Source organism: Oreochromis aureus, linkage group 7 (genome assembly GCF_013358895.1).
Source record: "Oreochromis aureus strain Israel breed Guangdong linkage group 7, ZZ_aureus, whole genome shotgun sequence".
Lineage (NCBI taxonomy): Eukaryota > Metazoa > Chordata > Actinopteri > Cichliformes > Cichlidae > Oreochromis > Oreochromis aureus.
In genome coordinates, this window is record NC_052948.1 from 16,381,405 (window position 1) to 16,409,181 (window position 27,777).

General features: G+C 40.4%; 1 protein-coding gene across 1 annotated transcript; it reads right to left on the minus strand.

The window, feature by feature from the left end:
* Positions 1-1,392: 1,392 nt before the first annotated feature.
* LOC116332688 (LHFPL tetraspan subfamily member 3 protein-like) lies at positions 1,393-26,905 on the minus strand. Its single transcript, XM_031755729.2, has 4 exons — positions 25,852-26,905; positions 8,020-8,256; positions 6,152-6,180; positions 1,393-2,760 (listed from the first exon to the last, which is right to left on the minus strand). Exons 1-3 carry the CDS (start codon positions 26,276-26,278, stop codon positions 6,164-6,166), a joined length of 681 nt encoding a protein of 226 aa, XP_031611589.1. The 5' UTR covers positions 26,279-26,905; the 3' UTR covers positions 1,393-2,760; positions 6,152-6,163.
* Between the last annotated feature and the right edge of the window lie 872 nt (positions 26,906-27,777).

Here is a 27,777-nt window from a genome sequence, read left to right on the forward strand (position 1 = left end):
TTTTGGAGTGTAGCTGTTGCAAAGAAAATTTCCAGAAACAAGAAGTGACCCAAGTGTACCCCGTGCAATTGCAGATGTAGAAACCACATCACTGATGTAATTCTGTTTCTTTTCAAAAGAAAATTAATAATTATGAAAGAAACCTCTATTGAAAAATGCAGTGCCTTAAAACTATGACACTAGTTCGATATTAGTTCCTTTTAAGTCCCAATCCTTCAAACAGCAATTCTTTCTGCCACTCTGTGCTCCTGGAAAATGAAGGAATGATTGCACAACCAAAACAAGAAGATGGTGATTGTATGTTTTGTTAGTAGCTATTGAAAGCTTACCATAGATAGCTCAAAGGTTGGATGGTAAAACAACTGGAATAAGTGTGGAAATTCTACCTGCAAAAGAAGAGCAGCTCCAATATTGAGTGAATTAAGAAGTTTAAAGCACGTGTTACATTTTCAGTGTCACTGAGTTGAGCGAGTCCACTTGGGTTTGAGTAAATTTAATCACTAGAGCCTGAAAGTGAAACTGCATAGATGTCCATGTACCAATTAATTTTTTGTGACCATGCTGACTTTTCTGCAACACTGTACATTACAGTGCACCAATTATGCATACATCCATATCCCTCCAGTAGAGCTCTTTGATCCTAGATTGCTGGCTGACTTGTACTTATGAGATTATCTAGTAGTAGAATTAAGGCCTGTCTTCTGTTTAAACGGCTCCTAGTTTGGATTCCTACTCTTCCACAGCATGTCTTCTGTCCTGCAGCCCTCCCCTCACCCCCAGCTGCTCACAGCAGATGCCTCTCTCATTGTAAGGTTTTTACCTTAGAATATAAAGTGCCTTGAGGTGACTGCTGTTGTGATCTGGTGCTATATAAATAAAATACAATTTAATTGAATCCTTCTTCCAAACTCCAAGCATATTTGAAAATGTAATAATGAAACCTACTAACCATCTGTGCTGTTTGCAATTGTTTAAATATATACAATGCAACAGAGGAGCCCAAGTCCCAGGAGAAAAGATGCTCAAAAGTGAGCTAGTTTTAGTTTTATTAGTAACTAAATCGGCATAACCTAGAAGATACAGTGGGTAAATGACAGGACAGGGAGGAGGGTGCAAGGCTGCGTTTAGCCATTTAAACAGCAGAGAATAAACCATAATGTGTATTTTTTTTTATATATATATATATATATATATATATATATTTATTTATTTATTTTTTTTACAGTATTTGTGTTTATAGCTACCTTAAAGATAATCACAACTGTCACATGTCTCATCCATTTACATGGTTTGCCCTTTAAAAACTTCATAGCTTTGGTTGAAATAATAAATTTTAAGAAGCACAACAGAGATTTACAGTGAAAACCTTTATTAAGTGTTAATATTATTTTTTAAGGAATCTCTTTCAATGCTGTAAGTTAATCACCTTTTCCATATTTGCTAATTGGCATCTACAGAATATCTATTTACACAAGAACACACCCACAGGTGAGGCTGGGACAGGCCTTACTAATTCATTATTACTTGAGTTCAATACTCAGGCACACCAGTCACCCCACGTTATACTCCCACCCCCTTTATGTTACCCTGTATGTCCCAACAAAGCAAAGAGACAAAAGGAGTCAAAGAGGGAGAAACAGAAAGACAGACCTGGACTAAGACATAGACCCACAGATTTAGATTAACAACAGGACAATTGTGTGTGAGGCTGGCATATTGGTTCACTAGACCAACAAACTATTGCACACACCACATTCACACCAGCACTCACATACGTGCATGCACTCGCTCAAATACCCACCGACCTCCTTACGGTATGCACTCATACAGAACCACACAGTCATACAGTAGCTAGGAGTCCTGCAGCAGTCCTAATAGCCACCATCACAGTGTAGATACACAAACTATAAAATATTAGATTTCTTCTTAAACTGAAGCGCTGTGCAAAGTTAGCTAGCGGGGCATTAAATGGACTTAGTTAAAATACCTATAACATCTTAAATATTTACTGTACATACTTTGTAATACAAGTTGTGTCTGTTTTAGGTGACAATATTCTTATAAAAGAGTCTTAAATATCTTTTTCTCTAGTAAAGTGAGGGGGGACAAGGGGGGTGGGGGCACATAAGCAAATAAAACTCTCTTTTAAGTGTCAAACCTAAACACAACAGATTTACATAAACCCGATATTATCTGAAAATGAGAAGTTTCTTTTTTTCACAAATAAAACATGATAGGCATTCTGACGGTGACACACACAGCTAAGTGTTAACATACTTTAATACTTGTAATTACAGAATTTTGTTTATGTTTTGTTTGAATGTAAAATCTTGTGTATGAGTTGTAGTGTGTGTGTGTGTGTGTGTTTGTGTTTTGTCTGTGCTCACACTGCAAGTGTACAATGTCAACCCTGTGTCTTTGCAGGTAGGTAGTGGGTAGTCCATATACTTGTCGACAGATTAACAGTCTCTGCCCCTTGCCATGGTCTATGAAATGTTGTGCAAGGCTCAGACACATTAGGATAGAAGTGCTTTGGGCTCCATCTAAATGCTGGGGATGACATAAGGACTGTGAGCACAATGGTGAGCACAACATCAAAGGTAGGTTACATTGGGTTTTTTTGGCAGGTAGTTGCAAAAGGCAGGCTGGCTGGTTCAACAGAATTCCTCTCCACCACACACTCGGACCGCCTCCCTCCTTTTTAAGCTGATGTTGATCGACTGGTACTTTATGAAAACAGACACGTGGATCTTCGGGAACCTGCAACAAAGAAAGTGAAAGACATAGTGTATTTTGCAAGTATCTGCTATTCCGATTTTTACAATTGTTAGTCAAGAGTTTTGCTTACGCATTCGTACACCATGACCTTGTTAAGATTAATAATGCTGGATGGGGAAAAAACATTTCATCTATACTTCATTGCCTTGCAGGGCAAATGTGTGCAAAATATGCTTAATTAGCAGTGTTGCTCATTTGTCTTTGTTCTGTTTTGCATGGCTGCATGTAGAGAATTGTGAATGTAATCACTGAGCTGTTTTTTTGCTCATAATTGTTACTCTGCATGCTTTGTGAACTGTTGCTTGCATGCTTCTTTTTAACCCTTTCAGTAAGGTGTTACTCATTTTTGAATTGCTTAAACACTGTACATCGGTAGAACTTTATAGAACTTTATAAATGCAAACGACTGACATGCTGCAGTTGCGCTGATTCACTGATTTTTTTATATTCATAATTGCAGTGGTTGTATTTATGCATAAAGCATGGTTAATTTGTTTTACTGAGATTAAAACATATCAAGTCATTACATTAGAGCAATTTATGTCAGTTAATTTCTCAGTTGGCTGTCCTTGTGCTCTATATTGCCTGCACGTGCATCTTTGTCTTAAGACATTATAATGTTTTTTGAGTACCTTTGTACGGTACCGGGGTTCTTTTTGTCACAATGTGATTTGAATGTGGACCCAAATGCATATCTGAGTCCTGCACTATAAACCCTGAGGTTACCTAATTATGCTGTGATGCTAAACGTCTTTGGACGAGGTTATGTTCTAGATTAGACATCAATGGATATGAACTCACCACCTTGTGACCAGTAAGTCCTCTAGAAAATGCCATCACCATTCCTGGAAAGTCCCTTGGACCTTTGTATCTAATGTCTTTTTGTTTTCCTGATGAGTATCAGCAATAAAATATAGATTTTTGAATCCAACTTTATTTCTTTATTTTTTCTTTTTTTTGGCTCCAAACAAATTTACATCAATTTTACTCTTTGATAAACAATATGATCTTCTAACAGGGCACCTATTTGTGATCACTCACCTTACGTTAAATTTGTAGACTAAGCTTGCAATATAAACCTTGTACAAAAAATTAGGAAGTTTTTGTTTGATCAATGATTTCTAGGTTGTAACGATCCTTCATGGCGGGAAAATCTTCTATCATTGGAAAGTCTGTTTATTTCCCCTTAAATGGTGCCAAGTTTGTATGGAAAATACATTTGTGGGTTAGGCATCTGAAGGGAGCCATGGTACAATGTCCAAATTAAAGGAAAAGTTCCATATAATGAGTGATGTCAGAGACGGGCCGCAAAGTGGGCATCCTAAGAAGACCATTTCCTCACCCTGTTAGTACTTAGGAACTGCAGGCGGTCTTCTACAAATTTGCAGTCAAGTTTTGCAGAATGATGCAAGACTGCACAAAGCCAATCTCTGGTCTCATAGGACTGCCAGGAGACCTGTCATAACTGCCCTTCATTGTTGTGCCCATTTATGCTGGTGTCAGCAACATGTGCACTGGAACCTGAACACGTTATGTTCAGCGATGAGTCCAGAACAAGACTTGTTATCATTGGAGGCAATCTCTCTTCAGAGAGATATCAAGATGAGATTTTGCAGCCAGCAGCAATCCCATATCTCCACAGTCTGGGCCCTCAAAGATGACAAGTGTCCCCCACAGATCAGGGTTTAACAGAGACTACCTCCAGAATTGGAAGTGGAGAGGTTGGAATGGCCTGCCTACAGTCCTGACCTCAACCCCACTGAGCACTTGTGGGATCAGCTTGGGTGTGCAGTTCATGCCAGAGGGACCAACAAAGCCACACTGGCTGACTTAAAAACAAATGTTGGTTGAAGGATGGGATGCCATTTTAGCATGAGGAGGAGGTACCAGGCTGTTGTGGCTGTGTACAGTTCTTCCACATGCTACTGAGGCAGCTGTGTGGTAATTGAATAAAATTGTTAGGTTACCAACATCTCTTGTTTCCTCAGACTTCAATCATCCTAACCCTAACCCATACACCATTTAAAGGGGAATAAATAGACTTTCAATGGTAGTTTTATTGCCAAGAAGCATTGTTACATCAATGATTTGTCAGCAGCAGCTGTGTTGCAAACTATTTTATGTGTTTAACCTCTTCATATATTACAGTTTTATCTTCTTGTGTGACATTTTTGGTTGATTAGATCAGGAGTGTCGAACTCCAGGCCTCGAGGACCGGTGTCCCTGCAGGTTTTAGATGTTACCCTGGGTCATCACACCTGAATCAAATGATTAGCTCATTACCAGGCCTCTGGAGAACTTCAAGACATGTTGAGGAGGTAATTTAGCCATTTAAATCACCTGTGTTGGATCAAAGACACATCTAAAACCTGCACGACACCGGCCCTCGAAGCCTGGAGTTCGACGCCCCTGGATTAGATGTTGCCAGTGTCACCTCCTTCATGTGAATGTGCAGGAGAAACTGTGGGTTAACTGGGTTAACGTTATCAGGTTGATAACCAGCTTGAAAACAGAACAGTGAGCACTTATCCTGATTGCCACTGTTAGACTAAGTGAATCCAGATAACAGAAAGATATCCTGGGTATGCTGAACTCACTTTGTGCCAGAGGACCCAGGACACAGCATAAGAAACAAAAAGCAAGCTATACTGCAACTCTCCTGAGAGTTCATGAGAAAGCACCACCAGGTAAATAAACAAAAAAATATCTTCAAACCTAACTAAATACAAAGAAACCCACAAGGGACACAGAAGGAATAAACAACACACAATCCAACAAAGGCCACAGAGAAGACAGGAATGATTAAACACAAACATCTGATTACTGATGGGAAACAGTAGGAAGGAAAATGCACTTAACAACAGGTAAAAATAACCAGGGAATCAAGGGAGGCAGTCAGGGAACAAAACTGATGCAGGAAATGAAAGAAAGCAAACCTTCAAAGTAAAATGGGAAACAACCAGGGGGGATGAATACCAACTTGAATACAAACACTTTACAACAAGTACAGGGACAGGGAAACACAAAGGGACTGACGCATGAACACCGAGCGGGACACGAGGGATCAGATAAGGACACACCGAGGCAACCAAAACACAGAAAATATAGCAACCTCAAATAGGGACCCACTGATGCTTCAAGCCAAGAAACATTTATAATCCAAGATCTTTCCATTGATTTGATACATCGTGTTATTGTACTTTAAATTAAGGATCCATTAAGGAGTGAGGTATAAATTACTTTTTTCATCTCTACTGGATTTACACCTCTATGGTGCCTAAGGACACAGATAACATTTCAAACATTAAAGCACAATCAGTTCATTTAGGAGGCTTGTGCAATATAACATTTAAAGATGTATGTTTGTGCTTACCTATTGATTCGATTAGGCATTCCCTCCATCTGAAAAACAAACAAACCAAAAAACGAGAGAAAAATATAAAACACATCTAAAAATATATGAAAGCATGTCCAACCAATGCCACGTATATGATTTGATGCATTGCACACAGACACCAGTAGATGGCACCAGGGATGAGCTAACAGGTTAAAGACTATTGAGCTATAATGAAAATATTCTCCCAAGCCCTGGAGTAAGAGAGAAGTAAGTGGTGCATTATCATCATCAGAGTATTATTGGTGTGGTAAAGCTACTGATAACGCCAAGTTTTCATTTCTATGACTTTGTCTATAAATCTTTTATCATTTATAACCTTTAACTGTAACTCGAAGGTCACCAGAGTTTAGGAGAAGATAAAATAAATTGCAGATCTGAATCATTTATTATTATTGCTATTTTTATTATTACCAGCTGCATTCACAGGCCATCAAACACAGCACTTGATGTTACACACGCCAGTTTTTCCAAATCCCTTCTGCTCCTTAACAAGTCTTTTCTTTCACTAGTTCATGTCCATCCTTCCTCCTCACCTCTCTTTAACAGTTTGCCCATGCCTGTCTGGTTCCATTACAGACTACAGGGCATGGACATGCTAATCGCATTTCCCACTGGGAGACATTTCTTTACCCAGGCCTTTCCACGGTACCTCACTGTGTCGAGCTGTGATAGTGATGCAGAATTACATACAGTATGCATGCATGCTTACCAGTACAAGACAAGCCTTTTGTACATGTTTCGTAAGAAAGTGAGGTTATATTTTGATAAGAAGTTTGCCAGATACTCACACAGTCACAAAACTGTTGGAGACGCAGCAGAAATGTGACTTGCAAGTTTGACTAATTTGGAAATATATCTGACTGTATCCTCACACATGTTCAGAAGCTCAAAGCTCCTGTTATAATATCCCCAAAACAATAATACAAATCAGTTAAAAATAATTAATTTACCTTGACAAATAGGTGCAAAACAAACTAGCAAAAGAGATTACCATGGCATTCTCTTACAGAAGAGACAGCGTTCATAACTGTAATCAAAGGAGAACAGGAATCATTTTTTTTAGCTGCCTAACTCACAGGGATGTGGTGGGGGAAAAAAAAGCTTATTAAGGGGTTAAAATGGGTGCTCATTAATGGTTGTAATTATCCGAAAGAAGGCTTATGCCAGTCCCTTCGTTATATTCAAAGTGCGCATCTGAAGCTTTCTAAATTTAGCTTTGCTTTTAAAAAGGCTGCATCAGAAGCTCATTACTTCAAAACTTTCACTGGGCGTGAACGCAAGAGTGCACTGACTGTAATCCTTTCATGGATTTAGTTCATCTCATCTCTTTTCAAGCCTTGTTTATATTTTGTCACCTTGTTAATGAATGTGCATTTTCTATTTGCAGTCTGGTGAAAGTCACTTGGGCTGTGATGAATCGCGACTCTTGAAGTAAGCTTTAAAACGTTCTTGCTCTGTGTGTGTGTACATTTGGCAGTCCCCACCAACACAAACTGCATTAAGATGCACTTTCAGAGCAATTTATATGGCACCGCTCTGCCAAAAAAACAACAACGAGAAAAAAAAAAACTGATTACTTCTCAATTAATGATAAAAATGTTAAAACCTAATTTTAAATTTAAATATTTGGAAATTTAGTGGGATCAGTGCCTAATTCTAGAAATATTTGCTGTAAGTTTAAATACATTTTTCAGAAAGGAAAAATGAGCTTCAGCTATTTGGTGCGTCATGGATGAGGAAACTTCTCCAACTATGATGGGTTTAATAACTTTTTTCACATCATCTTTTATGAGTAAGATGTTGCTTTAAGTTTTCAAATGAAGTCAGTCATGTCTTATTCTCACCCTTGCTTTCAGCCAGCAGCTCCTCTGTCATGAGGCCGTCCTGACGGTTCCCCAGGACGAAAGCCAAGAAGGAGAGGATGAGGGCATCCAGGATGCCCATGATAGCCAAGATATAAGCCCAGCGAACGGAGCAGGCGCCCAGGCTGTACTTGTCAGTCTGCTCTCCGCACATTCGCCGGACCTCGTCACTGTCCCATCCATCAGGATAGATCATACAACCCAGCACCAGACAGACACCTAGTCGGAGGCAGAGATGGGCAACGTGAATCAAACGAGGAAAAATAAGGACAGGCCAAGAATACATATGGGCATAAAGGAGGAGAATATCAGGGTGGGAATAATGGTGTTTAACAGCAGTGACAGATTTAAAGTGTTTTGACTACTCAAAAACAACCCAGGACTGTGTGGCATTCGCAAAGTTTGCTTGTTTTTCTGCACAACATTATGGATTTCCCAGCCTCCTCAACCTTTTACAAGTCATTGCTGATAATATTAGATTTGTGGCTCCTAATTCTCTGTTTTGGCCCAAAGTGTTTAACTTAATTTAACCTAACAGATTCTTCTCTAAGGTAATGCTGCGTCAGAAAAGCACAAGAAAATGAGGAGCCCGTCTAATTCTTTCTCAGTTATTGCCCAAAGGGTAAAATTTCTCTCATCTTCACTTTGAATGAGGTCCTCCTCTGAGGTGGTGCTGCAGCAGAGCAGCAGTAGACCTGGAAAAAAAAAAGCTGACTGCACAATTATCCGCAGCGCATTGCACATTAATAATAAAACAGACTCCCCACTTCTTTATTCCCTGAACACCTAGTTGCTTTCAATGTTTCGCCCCTGAATGCTGTTTGTTTGTGTATTAGGTTTGGGGTTTTTGAGCGTTTTTCTAGTTTATTACCCATGAACTTTAAATTTTCAAACACTTACCTGCTATATGTGTGTGCCACTGTTAGGTTTGGTATGGTATTACAATATACCAGGGTGATTTTTTCTTTTTTTACACTACAGGTAAATCAGGGGCACGTCATGTCTTGATTTTTTTTTTGGGGGGGGGGCGTTGTTAGCATTATAATTTGTTTGATTCACAACATGAAGAGTTGTTCAGTAGCAAATATCTCTGAGAGGTAGTTTGATGCTGATGGTGTAAAAGAAAAGAACTACAGCTGCCTCTGAATTTCATTGGCTTGAATTTAAGACTCTTAGACTCACATTTTCTTAGTTGATTGATTCCTGTGGCCATTTTGGAAAATTCTTATCTTAATATTTTCCCCCTTAAAAAGAAAACACACAAAAAAATAACCAAATCTAGGGTATATGACAGTTTGCTTTAACTCTTAAATGTTCACACTTTGATGGGTTTGTTTGTTGTTTAACTGACTGATGTTGCCTTAGTGCAGAAAATATAATAATAGTTTGTAATAATATTTAATAATAGTTTGGCTGTGATTAGTATAAAAGACATAAGTAGCTACCGTGAAAGAGATGAGCATTGTTTACTTGGTTGTGAAAAACCAGATGTGAAAAGGAATGGCAGGTCTGACTGGTAAACTGGACACTGATTGGCGATTCACAAACCATTAGCCAATGAGCGTGCAGTATTGTACCACAGATCCACAAATCCTTCAATTTGAAATATTTATTTACTAACTAACTTCATTAATTAACGTTATTTTTCTAAACCAAAGCTACATCTATGTTTTTGTACCATTTGTGCTTATGTCAGATCTGTTTCCTGCATGCGGAGCCTGTGCACAGCAGCTAACAGTCACTCGCACAGTCACACGCTAAAATGTCGTTAACATGGAAGCTTTTCACAAGACACACCAATTCACCAAAGTGAGCTAAACCCAATCAAACACCTAATGAAATCACCCCTAACCAGCCAAATTTAGCATTTTAAAGAAGCTAACTAAGGGAAAGTGGCTAAAGCTAAATAATTCAGAGTCAGTCAGAAGCTAGCAGGCTTGTTATGAGCAAAGGATCAAAAAAGGCATAAAGCAGAAAATAAAGGTGGATGTCAGTTATCTGATGAAGTTATAAACATACTGGAGAATGATGCAAGCAGATCACATCTGTTTTGTTGCATAAATCTGTTGCTCCTGCTTTTGTTTGATAAGGTAAAATATGCTAGGTACAGCGGGTGTACAGCAGCTTATTTTCCATCAATTATTTGTACCGCTTTCTGAAAGCCGAGCACTTTAGTATCAATTGTATTTAAGTGAAAACAGATCATGTAAACTAGTGTAGTTTTGAGGGAAATGGTTAATCATTTATTTTACTATGAACCTTTTTGTTTATTTAATTGTTCTTATTTTATATTGAAGAAAAGTTGATTTTTGTTTGTGTACACAGTCAGCTATAGTTTTTTAGAAAGAAAATCAGTGAACTCTTACCAACTGTGCTTCTCCAAGCAGCATCAATATTTTGCATGTTAGGGGGGTAGGGGGTGTGTTGTGTACGTTATTCATCGAACAGAGGGAGTACCAGAGAAGGCCGTTTTCGATATTCACCCAGTCAATACACATTACTATTCTTTGTCTCCTTTTTGATGTATTTGCTACAAAGGTAGCAAACACTTTTCTCGATCTTTCTCGCTGTCTCCTGTGTCGCTTTGGCTCAGTTCAACAGGATCATGAATATTAGATTGAACCACAGGAGGATCCCTCTTAATAGTTTTGCCGCCAGTAAGATGGAACAGGAGACAAATACTGAAAGTGTGATGGGAAGAAGGACAAAAAATAACACGCACAGTAAAATATTTGTCTCAGTCACTACTGAACTCTATTTACTACAAAGTCTGCCTCTGCTGATAATCATCTCAGAGGGATGCACTGGACAGGATTATACCAACAGAGGGTGCCACATATGTCACTCTTGTTTCCAGAAACAGCTTGTGGTTAGAGGAGGAGCACATGTTCCCTTCATGCACTGTAACAGAATGCCTGCTATGAACTAATCCATAATCACACAACACTACAGAGAAGCCCCATCCAGCACAACACTGCTTACATAATGAGACCTTTTCTGTGAATTTGGATTCCCATAAAGGTTACCATCAAGCAGTCTACACCCATATCATAATAACACCAAAATAAGCAAGAGGGTTGACTTCTTTCAGTTAAGAGGCCTTTAATAATAAAAAAAGATTATATGATTTACGAATGCTCTACAAGACATGTGGGAATTCTGTTAGTGGATCAATTATTAATCTGAAGTAATATGTAAATAATACATGTAATGGTGCTTTAACTGTAATTATGGGCATGCTGTAGAGTGACAGTGGATTCATTAACACAGGAATTCTAGAGAAGAGAGAAAAAATGGAAATTATGACATGGTTAAACTTTTTATCTACACTGACAGGCCAAATTCCACCAAACAACTTGCCAAACATGACAACATGTCAGTACATTAAGCGATATAACTTCTAGTACTGCCTAAGATAATCAGTGCTGAGTAGCTCATTGGGGGTTTTTTTACCCCCGGGCTTAGAAAAACTGTTGGTTAGCACTTGTGCCTTACAGCAAGATGGTCCTCGGTTCGGATCCACCTTTTCACATAAGATCAGGTCAACTGGCGATTGCAAATTTGAATATGGTACCCTGCCGCTCGCCCTGTGTCGGTTGGATGGGTTTCAACCCTCCTGTGACCCTGAACTAGCGAAAGAGAATGAATGGACAGACATAAAATGGTGGAGCAATGGAAGGTTTTGGCTTTCCCCAAAGGGACATCACCAGGATTTATTTTCCATATGCAAGTTACGTCCCCACCTCTCAAAAAGAAAAAAAAAGTTGTTATAAACCACATGAAATAAATGAAACTAATAGACTAAACAGACTTATATACTATCTTGCAGTACCATGCAGTAAATGGCTGCCTGGTTACCTGGTTAAAGGTTAATTTGAAACTCAATAATTACAATGGGTGTTCATTAGGTAAAGTGAAAAAGAGAGGACTAGATAGTGCAAAGACAACAACCCCCCCCCCCAAAAAAGCTGATTGATTGTTTGTTTTCACAGTTTTATGTGATGCTAACTGGGTGTTGAGTGTTTGGTTTGTGTACTGTTAATGGGACAAACCAGTAAAAACACATCACCTTAAAAACTGTGTTTGCCATTTGTAGCCATGCACTCGAAGTTAATAAACGGTTAATAAATTCATTAAAAACAAACAGAGTTGGCTTGCGGATATATTAAAGTGGGTTAAAAATAAATTTGCTGAATGCTCATAAACTGCCCATGAATGATAAATAGGCTCTCATAAAGTTAAAAAAAAGAGACAAAAACCATCTCATTATCTCTGTGAATCTGCTGGCTGCACCCGCTTGCACTGCACTGAAGCAGAACTTCATGCTGCAGTAATAAATGGTGTGCTCCGGCTCCTCGCCACAGAAATAGCAGCACACCTGACAGAATGCAGCTGTCAGTCGGAGCGGAGACGAGACATTAACTGACGGGCATTATCCTCCCTTTTGGCTTTTTTCCTTGTCTCCATCTCGTTCCAGCTCTCCAGAGGGAGCAGGAACGAGATGGAGCGGCAGACAGGCGCAGAAAAAGGGAGAGACGGATTATGAGGCAGGGCGAGGCAGAGGCACGCAGAGATATGTAGGGAGAGGATGGAGGAGGGGACGTGGCGAGAGACTGAACCCTTGCCATGCTCCACTCCTGTGTGCAGCCGCCAGCAAGTACCCAGCACCACTCCAACGTCATGAGCGCTGGCTACCATATGCTGGAGCCCCTCGGCAAGCAGAGCTATTCTCAGCATTTACTTGTTTTTTGTTTATTGGTTGGAGGGTTTTTTTTGTTTGTTTGTTTTTTTTTTGCAGTTTCCACACAAGCACACACCTTCCACTATTTGTCTTCTCCTTTTGGGGAAAATTGGGATCAGGCAAGTGTAAAACTGGACTGTGAAATGCTTGTTGGCTAACAGCAGCTTACGTAAGAGACTGTAGGTAGGGCAGATTAGGTGCAAACAGCACTACAGTAGAGTTTGAGAGCAGACCGACAGATGGTACAGAGCCGTGTGATGGCAGCAGATTTGTCAGAAGCACATTGGCTCATTTTCCCAAAGAGACAAGTAAATCCCATCTATACGGAAAGACCTTTTACTTATACTTTTCCCTTTTCATAATCTCTGCATGTCATTTAAGAGTAGTGAAGGTGAGCAGAGGTCTGAGCAGAGGTGTGACCACCAATGCAGCAGCTTCATTGGATTTGTGCATCTGGTTCGAGAACAAAGAAAAACAAACCTGTAATCTGTTTTGCTGTAACGCTGTCAGTGCAGCTGCATGTCTGACTGCATCCTTTCACTGTTACGGCATGTCATTGATTGACCTGGAACTAAACAGTCGTGTGTATCCCCGACTCCCTCCATCACTCAAACGCCTGCGACATATCTAAGCCATGAAAAGGGATTGACAATTTTCAGCTCCCACAGTCCTTTGTGGAATGTGTTTTCTCCTCTCCTCATTTAAACAGCTGCGACAAACTTAATTATGCATGCACGCATCGTAAACTGTGCTATCTGACGCTGCATATGGATCTGACGCTCACACATAATCGAACACGTGCACGCTTCTTTTTGTTTAACATAGTAACACTTCATGTCTTTTTCACAACGATCAAACCCCGATGATGAGTGTCGGTCCAGGTTGGTTTTCCTTGGGATACTAATAGGTAGGTTTGTTTTAATGTGATAAGTAATGCTGGAACTCGCATTAGTGAAATGGTGACCTAATTGTTGAGGAAATCTAGTTCAGCTCAAGGCGTTTATTCTATGCTCTTTTATGCTCTTTCATATAGAAATCAGCTATGTTCAAAGTGGAAGCAACATAGTGACTTAAATCCAAGCTGAACAATTTTATATCTTGTAATTGTCCTTCATTGGTTGAGAGCCACTATTCCTTAGGACATAATTTGTCTGTGTTGCTTCTCATCTACATTGCTGTTGTCAGCATTAAGCTGAAGACAGTGAGATTGCTGAGAAAATTGGGGTTGGTATGGGATGACTCACATGAGACCCAGGCTGAGGCTGGAGACAGGCAGTCCAAACTAAACACCACACTGTGTGTAGCAGCCCCAGGCTAAAGCTGATGGAGCACAAAGTTTGGTTCTATTTGTTTCCAAAACAAAATGTGTATTTATTTTATCATATTTGTCATCAAACAAATTGTAACATTAGACAAAGATAATCCGACTAAAGAAAAAATGTGGGTTTTGAATGATTTCATTTATTAGAGGAAAACAGTTCTCCAAACCTACCGAGTCGCCCCGTGTGAAAAATTAATTGTCCCTTAAACGTAACAGCTGACTGTGACACTGATTGCAAGGACAGCAATCAAGCATTTGTGAAAACTGGCAATGAATTAATTTTGGCTCGCACTCTTCTTTGCAGAATTGTTTTAATTCAGCCACATTGGAGGGTTTTTGAGCATGAACGGTCTTAAGGTCATGCAAAAACAAGTCAATCTGATTTAAGTCCAGATTTTGACCAGGCCACTCCAAAACCTTCATTTTGTTTTGTTTTAACTTCAGTGCTTGAACTCCAGGGCGTGAATTAATGGCTTGATATTCACCTTCAGGATTTTCTGGTAGAGAACAGAATTCATGGTTTAATTACAGCAAATCGTCCATGCCTTGTAGCAGCAAAGCAGCCCCAGATCATCACACTACCACCACCATGTCTGACTGTTGATATGGTCTGTTTATGAAATGGTGTTTTAGTTTTAAGGCAAATGTAACGATACCAAAACCTTCCAAAAAGTTCAACTTTTGTCTCATCAGTCCACAGATATTTTCCAAAAAGTTAAGGTCTTTTCTGGCTCACTGTTCTGGGCTGTTCTGTGACCTCCTGTGTTGTTTAGTTCTTGGAGTAATTTTGGCATGCTGGCAAATCCTGGGAAGTTTTACCACTGTTCCACGTTTTCTCTATTTCAGTGTAATGGCTGTCACTGGGGTTTGATAAGTCCTAAATCCTTAGAAATATCTTTGTAATCCTTTCCAGACTGATAGATGTCAATGACCTTGTTTCTAATCTGCTTTTAAGTTTCTCTTGATCTTGGTGTCATGGTCATGTGTTGCTTATCTACTTCACTTTCACACAGTTTTTATTTAACTGACTTCTTGATTCAACGGCTCTGGCAATAATCAGAGCCGGGCTTGGCTATTAAAATTGAACTCAGCTTTCCCCCAAAACTTGGTTAATCACAGTTAATTCATGATTTAACATGGGTGGAAATTGCTTTCCACACAGTGCCAGGAAGATTTGGTCAGTGTTTGTCCCTTAAATAAAATCATCATTTAAAAACTATATTTTGTATTTAATCAGGTTATATTTATCTAATACTAGAATTTGGTCATCTGAAACATATGTGTGTTGGTGTATCTGATATTCTTGTGGTGGTGTTGTTCCTGCCTTGTAGGGAAAAAATCCTTTGTTTATATAAAACTCTCTTATAGGATAAATGGCAACTATTTCAAGTGTTTTCTTGATTAATTTATACAATATAATAAATATATTATCAAGTTAGGTTTGGTTTTAGTCAAATTTACGTTACTCATCTTGGCTGTCTCGTGAGTGTTTTTAATAGCATTAGCCAGACTCTGGGCTAATGCTAACCGCATGCTCAGACAACGTTATTGGTCGTGGCAATTTTTTTCCTGGATCAACATTATTATGATGATAACAGCAATTGGATATCAGTGCAGCAAGAATGAAAAACATGCAGAAAGAAAAATAAATAAATCAGAAACGGGGTAAATACTTCTTCACTGCGCTGTATTTTTATTTGTAGTCTACATCTCATTTATCTCAACAGATTACCAATGCCAGAACTTCTACATCTGAATCCAAGAGCAAGTAAAAATAGATAACAGATGCCTCATGGTACCATTGAATGATCAGAAAGAAACATATGTAGGCCTTGATATCCATGTGACGATGATCTGCACTGTCATAATTTAATACTTAATTTACTCAGTCCAATTCTATAAGCTTAATTTTCAAATGATGAGGGTGTAAAATGAGACTGATTAATACAATCTTTCCCATGGCAAATTCAGCCTCTAATGTGGGCATGATGAATCCCCTTTTCACACTTGACAATTAAGACTTTTCTCTGGCTCTATAGATGAGTGAATGAGTACCCAAGAAAGATGGCCCAAAACCATGACAATGATATGCCATAATTGCTATTAGATAAATGGGGTAATTAAGGGTGTATGATCCATACAGTGTGGCTAAACGGAGTGTGAAAGTCTGTCTCCACACAGTATAAGCTTGCTTCATGATGCAGGTTTATGAGGAGGAAATATACATATAATGAGAGAGCTATTAATAATATATAGATAGAAAGTATTACTGTTGCAGCGTTTATATGTGGCTGTAGGAGAACTGATACTCTTATATCAGGATCTTGATATACTTTAAGACACCCCAGCTGGGCACAAATATAAGAAAGTTCTTTAAAAGCATATTTCCAAAGTGTCTGGGATACAGTGGAAAGTGGAGCAAGATAAACTTTTAAAACTTACTCTGACAAGCTCCCCTGGAAGATGAGGAACATGCTCATCGAGATGAGCTGTCTACAGTCCAAATCTATTTCTGCTTCAGTTGCTGGCAAAACTTGATGGTTGCTGGAGGGGAGCAAGGAGCTTCCAGGCACTCTGAGTATTCCCCTCTGTCAACATCTTCAGCAATTTTCTGCACATCGAGCACATAATACCCACAGCTTACCTATCAATTCATTTGAAAGGATTAGAAGGAGCGGGCGATGGCTTATTTCATCGCGTTATCTCCGTTCTGTGTCAGGGCAAGTCTTGCAAATACTTTTTAACCATCTTGTAATGTAGCAAATAACCTTCCTTCAAGAGCAAATTGCATTTACAGCATACAGGATATGCTACAGCAAGCACTCTGACTTCTACTACAGGGAATAAAACTCTACAAGAAGGAAATTTTTCCCAATATAATTTTGGCTACAGCTTCAGAATAAACCTGAATCCAAAAAAACTGAGATGGGGGGAAAAAAGCATCTCTGTCTAAGCAGAGAGGACAAAAAAGATGCAGTGTCACTTCCACCACCTACGTGCTAATACACAAAAAAATCATTTAGTCAATCACTTACAACAGGCTGCTGGATTGCACTGAAGAATAACTCTATTGTGCGCATGTGTGTGTCTATTCCTCCCTAGAGCACTTGTTTTGGGTCAAGGTCAAGGTCATATTTGTTATATCAACGCATCATTTTCAAAGGTTGAACATTCCCATAAGAGGCTGCCCACTATTACTATGACTAAAATAGATGTATGATGCGCTTAATTTTCTGTTGCATCAAATCTGAAAGCACTGCAGTTCAGGCTCAATAACATCAGTGATGCAATTTTTATTAAATAAAGTAGATATACTAAACAATAGATGAGGGGTTAAAGGGTTCAGTTCTTAGTAACTGTTAGTCTAGCTATCTAGGATATTGTTTAAATCCCTCCTCCCCGACAGAGTGTATGTCCCCTGATTCTTACGCCATCTGGTCAGAGCCTCATTATTACACATTGATTGAAGTTAAAAAGAAGATCAGCATGTAAATGCCCTGCAGCAAGCTAGACATACAGTAGAAAAGGCTTTTCTTGGAAATTATCAGTTGACTGCACTTAAGAGATATGGCAGCTTAGGTGAGGATACAGAGGTAGAGAATGCAGGCAGCGGGGGAGAGGAATCATGGGAGGAGCGCGGCGTAAACTGCAGTGAGCAGAGCAGGAGGGAGTCAGGCTGGGGTGATGGGCTTATGTAACAGGTCCAGATGCAGCTTGTACCTCCACAGAGGATAAAGATTGGCAAGGGCAATGGGGATCAAAAGAGACCTTTGAGTTCTCTGTGACAAATACTCACTGGGTCACCCGTTCGGGGACGATGGAGGCAAAACAGCAACAGCTTAGGCAGGACTGTGCTCTCTCAGTGAACATTTAACAATGGGAGCATTCACCCAAGACAGAATGAGAGTCCGGGACAGAGCATCATCCAGCCAGGAGACAGTGGTTGGAGTCCAGCTGGAACCTTTTTGTTTTGGGTATGCTTAGCTTTTTTCCTCTTGCTGAGTTGTTTAGCTTTTCACTTTCACCCACTGATTAGGATTAGGCACCAAAGTTACTGGTCAGGTTTTACTTGAGTTGGTCTAAGCAATTAAACCCACTTGGCTATTTTCAAGAAAAGATCATTGTTTGGTCATTGTGGTGCAGTGGTTAGCCCTGTTGCCTCACAGCAAGAAGGTCCTGGGTTGGAATCCATCATCTGGCCAGAGCTTTTCTGTGTTTCTCTCCAAGTACTCTCAGTCCAAACATATGCAGTTAGTGGGATTAGGTTAATTGGTGATTCTAAAGTTACCATAGCTGTGAGCGTGAAAGGTTCTCTGTATCTTTGTGTCTGTCTTGCCCTATGATACCTGGGATACGCTTCAGCTGGATAAGTGGAAGAAAATGGATGGATGGGATTGGTCAAAGCTCACTGAAAAGTGGTGACTTGGGAGTGGCATACCTGTCTTACTAATGCTGTTACTCGGTGTTTGACGTGCCAAAGAACACATTTGGTGTAAATAAACCGAAGCTAAAAAGCATTAATGAACACTGATGAACTGAAAATGAAAATAGGCTCGTCAGGCCTGCTGTAGAGAGAAAAACCTGTTGATTAAAATATGCTGACTATGCATGGTCAGTGTTAATGTTATATATATATATATATATATATATCTATATATATATATCTATATATATATATATATATATATATATATATCTATATATATATATATATATATATATATATATATATATATATATATATATATATATATATATATATATATATATATATATATATATATATATATATATCTGCTGCATCTGCACCTCCAAAGCAAATAGTATTTTTAGCTGTTAGACAAATGCACTGAGAAGTTACATGTGCATCACATATTCATCACTACAGCATGCAAAGTTTTTTTTAACACTCTAGGTCACTGTGCCCTTGCCATCCCACCTCATCCCCCCCCTGTGGAATAAATCAGCAGCCTCCTCTGCCAGAGCTCTGGCCTGAGCCAGGCCACTTCTGAGATCACAGAGATTAACTCCGGCAAATCTATACTCCACACCCTGCAGCGCTACAGGGACACTGAACACAGGGGAGTCATGATGATGACTTGGCTGGCATTTTGAGTTTTGTATTCCACGCTGCTACATTCAAACTCACAAAGTGTGGGCTAATTAATCAGCATTGATCTGTTGGTTTTTATCTCCAGATAGGCAGTCTTGCGGTTTTTAAATTAAACCAGCTGTTCTGTAACCACATAGTAGAATTAAATCAGCAAGTATGCATTACAAAAACAGCATAGACCTCGCTTTGGTATGTGCTGTAATCACTGCAAAGAGGAGCGCGTGCATTGCATGCATGCAAATTACCATGCTTCAATGTGCAATGTGCATGGTGGTGTGTAGATACGGACTGGCAGTTATATGGGGCTTTTATAGTCTAACTGACCACTCGAAGCACTTTAATCTATGCACTGTGTTCATCGCTCATTCACTGCCAACAGTTAACCAAACATGTCTCTGGACTGTGGGAGGATATCAGGGCACCCAGACAGAGACCACGTGGGCACAGGGATAACATGCAATGTCCACACTGGAAGGTCAAACCCAGAACACTTGTTTCTGTGAGGGAGCAGTGCTGACCACTGCACCACCACGCAGGATAATATCCTTCATCCATCTTCTTCGCCTGTCCACAATCAGCAGGAGTGTGAGCTGCATACATGATAGTTTAGTTGCCTCCCTCTGACTATAATTAGATGGTTCAAGTGACCGTGTGTTTTTTAATTACAAAACATTGGGAGATGGAACAGTGTTAACGGAGAGGTGATTTGAAAGCAAAGTACCTGGGTGGACGTGAGAAAAATGGGTAAGAAAGCAAGCAGATCGTTCCTCGATTTTTTGATGTGCAAGGAGGACAAGTGTGCCAAATAACAGCGTAGAAACAGAGCTAAATACAGACTGTTTCACCTTCGACTGTTGAGCCGGGTGCTGCAAAGGTGTGGATTAGTGCATAAAGCAGTGTTGAGCATCCAGTTTATTTTGCTGCAAAAAGGTTGAGTTTCACTGCTACGCTGAGAAGAAACAGCAAGAGGATAAATCAGTTCTGTAACTCCTGAGCCAGTTTATTTCACTTTACGACCTCACCGCTACTGCCAATGTTCCCACACGGCCATGGTAGATTTCAGCCAATTTTCAAGCCATTTTTAGCCTGAAAAACATTCATATATCTGTTTCGAAATCTCTCAGATCTCCTCCTTTCGTTTGTCATTTCATTCCCGGTTCCCTGGCATAAAGAGGTATGCAGTTTTCCTTTCTCACCGGTGTTATAGTGAAAGGCACTACTGTGTGTTACTGCAGTAACAGCAGAGAGTACTGTCCTGTGTTGTTTCAAGTTGTTTCTCAAATCTGCCACAGTGGGTTTCTATTTTAATGTACTGTTGAGACACATTACTCTGTTTAGTACAGAGTTGCAGCAGTGCAAGTGACTGGGCACAGTTTCTGTTTCTGTCACGTGGGTAACAGACTGCAGCAAAATCTCAAAAAGGTCTAAAGAAGGATAACTTTCTGTCACAGCTGCAATCATAGTTACACAAATGGAGTTGTGTGGATGACATGAAATACTGATAGAAAAAAAGAGATGTCAAAAATGGACAAACAACAATTGCCTGGAGATGCTGGTGCACTAATAAGTGCAGGTAAAGTATAGCTGTAATATGCCATAAACCCAATTTAACCTGCTGTAACAAAACAAATTTCCCACGTGTAGGACTAATAAAGGTTATCTTATCTTATCTTATCTTATCTTATCTTAGCAAACAGTGATCAAACACTTTGAAAATGCTGAAAGTGAATGTATAATTTATTTTTGCTTGTTTCTTTCCTTTTCTTTATAATTTTGAAGAAAATTTATTATCACTTTTTGAAATTAAATTTAAATCTTCTAACAATTTGAATATAAATGTAGGTCGTTTATATGCTGTATGCTGCTATAGCATAGTGACTCATAACAGCAGCTTGAAGGAGTTGGACTTTTTTAGCAAAATGCTAAAAAAGTGTATCAGTCCCTGAGGAGGGATGGACATGCATTAACATGTAGAGAAGTGGAACACATCTGAAATGTCTAGGAAAAGCATCAAAATCAGCCTTTTCCTCAGATTGCTTTTGAAAGTCTGATTTGTATCTGGACAAAAGTTCTCATTTGCAGCATTTACTCTAAAGAGCTGGAGCATTTCTGGTCCAGCGGCAGTGACAAGTGCAGCTCAATGACTGCTGCTCTCATGCTGAGCTCCAACCACTTTCCACCTCTACATTCAACCAGGATTTAAAGCTCCTTTCACAACAAGCCTCTCAATAGAGCAAATGGACTATGGGAGTAAAAGCCAACAACAGCGAACAGAGATAATGATACAAAGAGAAATATGTGGAGAGAGACTGAGGTGACCAGAAAGACCAGCTGGTCTTCGCTGAGCTCTGTCGTCTGATTTGTTTTCTGTCTGCCTTCTGTCTCTGACCTGGATTTTTTGTTTACCTCCAAACCTTTTACTATTTGGTCTTTATTATTTTTTCTTTTTCTCATCACCTCCGCTTGTTCCTAATATTCTCATTGTCCTTTTTCACCACTGCTTGAAGCATAGAGGTTTGAAGTTTTGATGTGATGATCCTGTTTGATCTGTTTGAACTCGGTGACTTTGGTTTGATGAGAAACTAATCCCATATTCAACATGTGACACTTTGTTCCTTTTCTAGCTTTCTGTGACTCACGCTCAAGTACTGTGACTCAATGTGCTTCAGTGAGAAAGTTATTAACGAATGGATCAGGAGTTACCAGTTAGTTAGGCAGCACGGTGGCATGGTGGGAACTCTCCGTGTACTCCGGCTTCCTCCGACATTCCAAAGACATGCAGTTAGTGGCGATAGGTTAATTGGTAACTCTCAACTGCCCATAATGGTTGTCTGTCTCTATGTGTTAGCCCTGCGGCAGACTGGCGACCTGTCCAGGGTGTACCCGTCCTCTTGCCTAAGACAACTGGGATGGCCACCACCCACCCCCTGCGACCCTGACAAGGATAAGCGGAAGAAAATGTCTGGATCAGGAGCTGAAAAATAAACTTGGGGTGTGGTTGAAAAAACACTTGCTAATAAGATTCCTACCTGAGTGAAGTGACCTAGAAGTCAGTCAGAGGAAGACGACCAGACTGCTTTGAGTTAATAATAAGCAGCTCAAATAACTGCTCTTTGCAACCAAGTCATGCAGAAAATAAAGAAAATCTCTGAATGCATAACAACTTCAAAGCAGACTGGCTATGGCAGCAGAAGAGCACAGTGGGTGATATATTCCTGTCAGCTAAGATCTAGAAACTGAAGCTGCAGTTCACACTGACTCACCAAAATTGGACAGTAGGAGACTGGAAATACATTGCCTGGTTTGATGAGTCTCGATTTCTGCTAAAACATTCAGATGGTAGTGTGAGAATTTGGCATAAACAACATGAAAGATGGATCTATCCTGCCTCGTATCAGTGGTTCAGACTGGTGTTGGTTCAATGGTGCAGAGGATATTTTCTTAGCATACTTTAGACTCCTTGGTAAAAACTGAGCATTATTTAAATGCCACAGCTTACTTGAGTATTGATGCCTTCATGGCCACAGTGTACCCAAATTCCGATGCCTGCTTCTAGCAGGATAAGGCACCATGACACAAATCAACTCATCTTCATTCTTCATCTTTGAAGAAGGTTTCCAGCACCTTGTTGACTTCATGCCACAGAGAATAAATGCAGGTCTGAAGGCAAAATTGGGTCCAACCTGATTTCTATCTAATACAGTGTCCAGCGAGTGTATATATTAAATATTTTATCTAATTAAGCATAAACTGTCTTTTTATGGGACACTAACTTGTCATATTGGGAAAGCAGGAATACAAGCCTTTTACTATTATTTTTAATTATTGTGATATAGCAACATCTTAGGCAAAATAGGGCTACCTCAATATAATACATAGCAACCTCTTGAAAACCTATGACTCCGGAAAGTCGGAAAAGTAGAAACCTGACCTCTATGAAATTGAAGTCCTTTGAAAACGAACCTGTTTGTATATTTCCAAATAGGTCACCCTCTGTCTGCACATTATTTCCTGCTTTACAGAGCTTAGGTGTTGCTCATTCACGTGTATGACTCACACTGTTTCTTCTCAAAAACAGACACTGCAGCGCGAACTACAGAAAAAGTCTGTCAGCCCAGCCGACAAGGCAAAGTACGCACGTCAGTCTATAAAACAGTGAAGTAATTATTGCTGACCTCGCTGTATATGTAGTTAATTGGTGTGCAGACCCCTGAAGAACTGCAGTTAAAGGCCAGAAAAGAGGAAGTGAGAGACAGCGGCACATTTTGCAGTTCTCAATGAAACAACGTTTTGAAAAGGAGACTGGAAAATGGTGTATTTGTGTTTGTGCGTGCATCATATATTTTGCTATCTTATGCTCTATGAGGGGGAGAAAAAGGTTGTACACATTTATATTTACATGCCATGAACCTGTGCAGGTGCACAGACAGAAATGGCTCTGCTGAGGAGAGTAGAGAAGGGTACGAGCCCATCTAAGGCCGGCTGGATGCTGGAGCACTCTCTGCACTCAGCTTTGTTTGGCCACGGTGGGCATTTTGAGACTTCTAATGTGTCCTGCTGGTTCCCCTTCTCATCAAACATTCAACGTTTCTACCTGGACTTCACAGAAAAGATGGCTAGAGATGCATTCTCACACGCTGATTCGCTGGCCAGGAGCATTGTGCAACAGCGTGAGTTTTCTATGTTAAGTGTTTTATCCACCAGCCTCTGACTTCAGCCCAAGGGGATTTATGAAAGCTGCTGCAAAACCGGCATACAGAGTATCACTTAAATTACGTATACGCATCAAGTATGACCTTGATTTTCAGTTAGTGTGCCTGAATAGACCTTTTACTCAATGAGGCATGGTACTGTTACATGCTGTGTTTTCATACCAGCCATATCACCCAGTAAAAATGTCTATAAGACACCTATAAGGATGATTGCTGAAGCAGAGAGAAAGGCTGGTGCCATGGAGCGGAGAGTGCTCTGAATACTGACTGTGTCCTTGGCCAATCTAGCAGCAGGGATGGGTGACAACAAGCTACCGCTGACCAGCTGACAGGTTTAATTTCACTTTGCTTTACAGGTATGAGATTTGTCATTTACTGAGCTACCAAAATGTTTTAAAGTGAAAAATATAAGATAAAGGAAAAGGAATTAATAAAGAACCCTTTTGTATTCACTTTATTTTGTACATGCATACTCATTCCTGAGCTGCCATTCATCACCATCTATGACTTGCACTGTAACTGCCAGTGGGCCACCTGTCTTCTATAAGTGAAGTCAGCTGAAGGTTAAGCTGATTCTAAGTGTAACAAAGTTTGACAGTGCTAAACAGTCACGCTTGCTCATTAGGCATCGCTGTGCCAACTTGCTGTGGTCAGGGTCTCTCCTTTTGGCTTTCTCTTTCATCTCTTAGCTGCAGAAGCACAAAGCCCAGCGGTCTTCTTATTAGACGGGCTTATTGCGTTAATTCAGCCCAAACATAACACACTGAGCTGGAGCCTTTCCAAATACCCCCTCCCTTCCACTTTGCCTCATTTCTGTTTGTTGCAAACAGCAAGCCGACTGCTTTGACCACTAGTGCAGCTGAGCTAGAACCGATGTTTGGCAGCGTCTGAACTCTTCAGATGATCGAGGCCTCTGCTGCCACTGACATCAGCCCACCGTTAGTGAGAATACACTGCCAACAGCTGCAAGACTGACCTCGACTTATTTTGAAAACCAGCTCTGACATATAAGAACACACACGTCTTCTGGCTGTGAGGACAGGCTGAAGATCATTTGCATATAGCAAGTTACATTAAATTGGGCTGCATTGTAACTATACATGTGATATACTATATTACCAACATAGCATGTGATTTAATGCTTATGTTATGTTGTTCTGTGGCTTTCAGCTAAAAGAAACTTTTTAATCTAAATTTGTGTGTGCCCGGCTAGCTTCCTGCATCATGCTATCTAATGACTGTGAGAATAGGTGTGCACTTTCCATGTGGTTTTGGATTACAAATAAGACAAGACTGCATATAAACATTTTTGGTTGGTTACGCTAAAGCACTGGAGACTCTGCTGTGATTATATTATTACAATATATCCCATGAAATCCAAAACACTGGAGTTCTCATTGATGCAGGCACAAGGTTTTTGAAATTGTTCAAATGTAAGAAAAATACAAGGAAGAAAATCAATCAAAATTTTTAATGGCTATTAATAATAAACAGTTTTTTTTTGTTGTTGTTGTTTTTTTAATCGTGAGCTGGACGATATTCATATGTTACTAAAACTGTAATCCATGCTTTCAGAAAGAAACTTGTTCGGGCTGTAAATACACAAGCGATGTTGGTCATGCATTCAGCAGCCCTTCAGCACCATGGACAGCACGGTCTGCTCGGGAGGGCTGACTGCCAGCTCCCGGGGAGATCCTGGAGACTGTTTATTTTCACCCTGGCCGCTCCCAATTAATTTATCTCATCAACTCATCAATCAAAATTCGACCCATCCCAGTGTTTTGAGCCTAACAGAGCATACACAGAAAACAGCTGGCCAGCTTCTAAGCTCTTGCAGGCATTTTACATTTAGATAATATTCATACTTAAAAATACCTTTAAAAAAAAAAGCAGTGGCGGTGAGCTAAGCCTCCAAAAGGACACTTACCTGATGCTGCTTGCATCCAGCCACAGATCTTGTACACGGTAGATGTGCTGAGGAGGAAGAAGAGACTGAAGCAGCCGATGCAGGTGACGACCAGCATCATAGACATTCCAATGAAGAAGGAGGCGGCCTTGAACGCACCAGAGGGGATAGCGGAGAACTCGGTGAAGCTACCCTGGCAGGTCAGGTCTCTGGAGACTCCATCTCCAATACAATAATGAAAAAGGCCGAAGTAGCCGACCTGCGGCGTATCCATGCCATCTCCAATCCAATAGGGCTGCGAGAAGATGGTCACGTTAACAATACCGAACAGAATAGTGAAGATGGCCCACAGAAGTCCGATCACACGGGAGTTGCGGACGTAATTGGTCTGGTACAGTTTCGCGGCTTCTGCTGACGGTAGCATTGATGCGGCGGATCCAGGTATCATTTTATGCAATCACAAAGACTAAATGAACGCTGCGATCTGTCCGAGAGCAAAGCGAGGGCTTAACATTTAGAATATAATCAGCTTCTTCTTCTTCTTCTTCTTCTTATTATTATTATTTAACCTAATCAACGCTTAAACAGCAGCGAGAAGAACGCGAGGAGCGATGCCTGTGCATCTGCAACACAGCAACATCTGTCAGGCGCGATCAACTCATGACGTCGCATAAAACCAGGCGGTGAACCAAGTGAGGAGCTGAAGCGGAGAGCCTGAACCCTGCCTGTGACCGACAGCTGAAAAGTCAAAGACTACAGTGGAACAAACGGTCTCTCACTGTGCTCCCTCCGTGTGGCCGTCGGACGTGCACATCGCTGCCGCACTTTTATAGCTCAGTACTGCCCTCAGAAAGCCTCCCGACATCTAAAGGCATGTATTCACATGGACCTCAGCTATAGCCTATAAAATATGACGCGCACGTATCCTCGAAGAAACGGCTTCAGCTTGTAACGAGCAGCCCGTTATGTCTCCGAAGGTGGTCGCACATACATACATAAGGCCCGTATTCTGCTTAGGAATCAATGCAACCCGATCACAGTTACCATTCAGAAAACACGGCAGCCCCTCTCTGCGTCGTCAACGATAAACGTGTTGGTTATGACAGCATCGCGGGGCTGTCGGTGATGCTGGGACTCGGAGAGGGAGGGGCGCAGATGGTAGACGACGCAGAGGCAGTCCGTGCACATAGTGACACACACCTTCTGGATAACGCTGCGTCAACGGCCAGTGGACTGATTAAATATGAGTGCGACTTTAATGGTCTAAAAGTGGAAAGATTCAACGCGTATAAATGTATTTTTATTGCTGGATGACACCCCACCACCATCCTCCCGACCTCCCTCCACCATAGGCACCTGCCGTGTTGCAGGGGAGGGGCAAAGAAAGAAGAAAAACGACTAACACTCCTCGGTTTCATGATGTGTGCTGGTCTAATGCCGAGAGGTTATGTAACAGTTCATGAAAATGCAAACTGGGGGGTAATGCACAGTTTTTGTTTTGCTACTGAAAATGCAATAAAATTGCAAAGCCATGTTGACTTTCATGGATTTAATACTAAAAAAGGGGAAAAAATGGGTTACACAGTGCCCCTTCTTGGGAACTAAGGGAACGATCAATGATCAGGTGAAATAAACATAGAGAGCACATTGCCAATGATGTTTTTTTTATGCCACCCTTTGTGTAGTTTCAGGGTTTGGTAAGACAAAAAAAGCAACTAAGCAACTAAAACAATTCAAATATGCGGCCGTGGAACTAAAATGAGCAGCAACATGCACAGCAAGCTATGTGTGTCATATACTGTTGGACACCTATAATAAACATGGCAGAATTATCAAATAAAGGGGCCAGCCTATGAAAAAGTCATCCCTGTGAGCCAAAATATGGTCATTTTTTCTTCTTTTTTTTCATTTTTTATGGTCAGCACAACAGGCCCACGCACCTGTTCA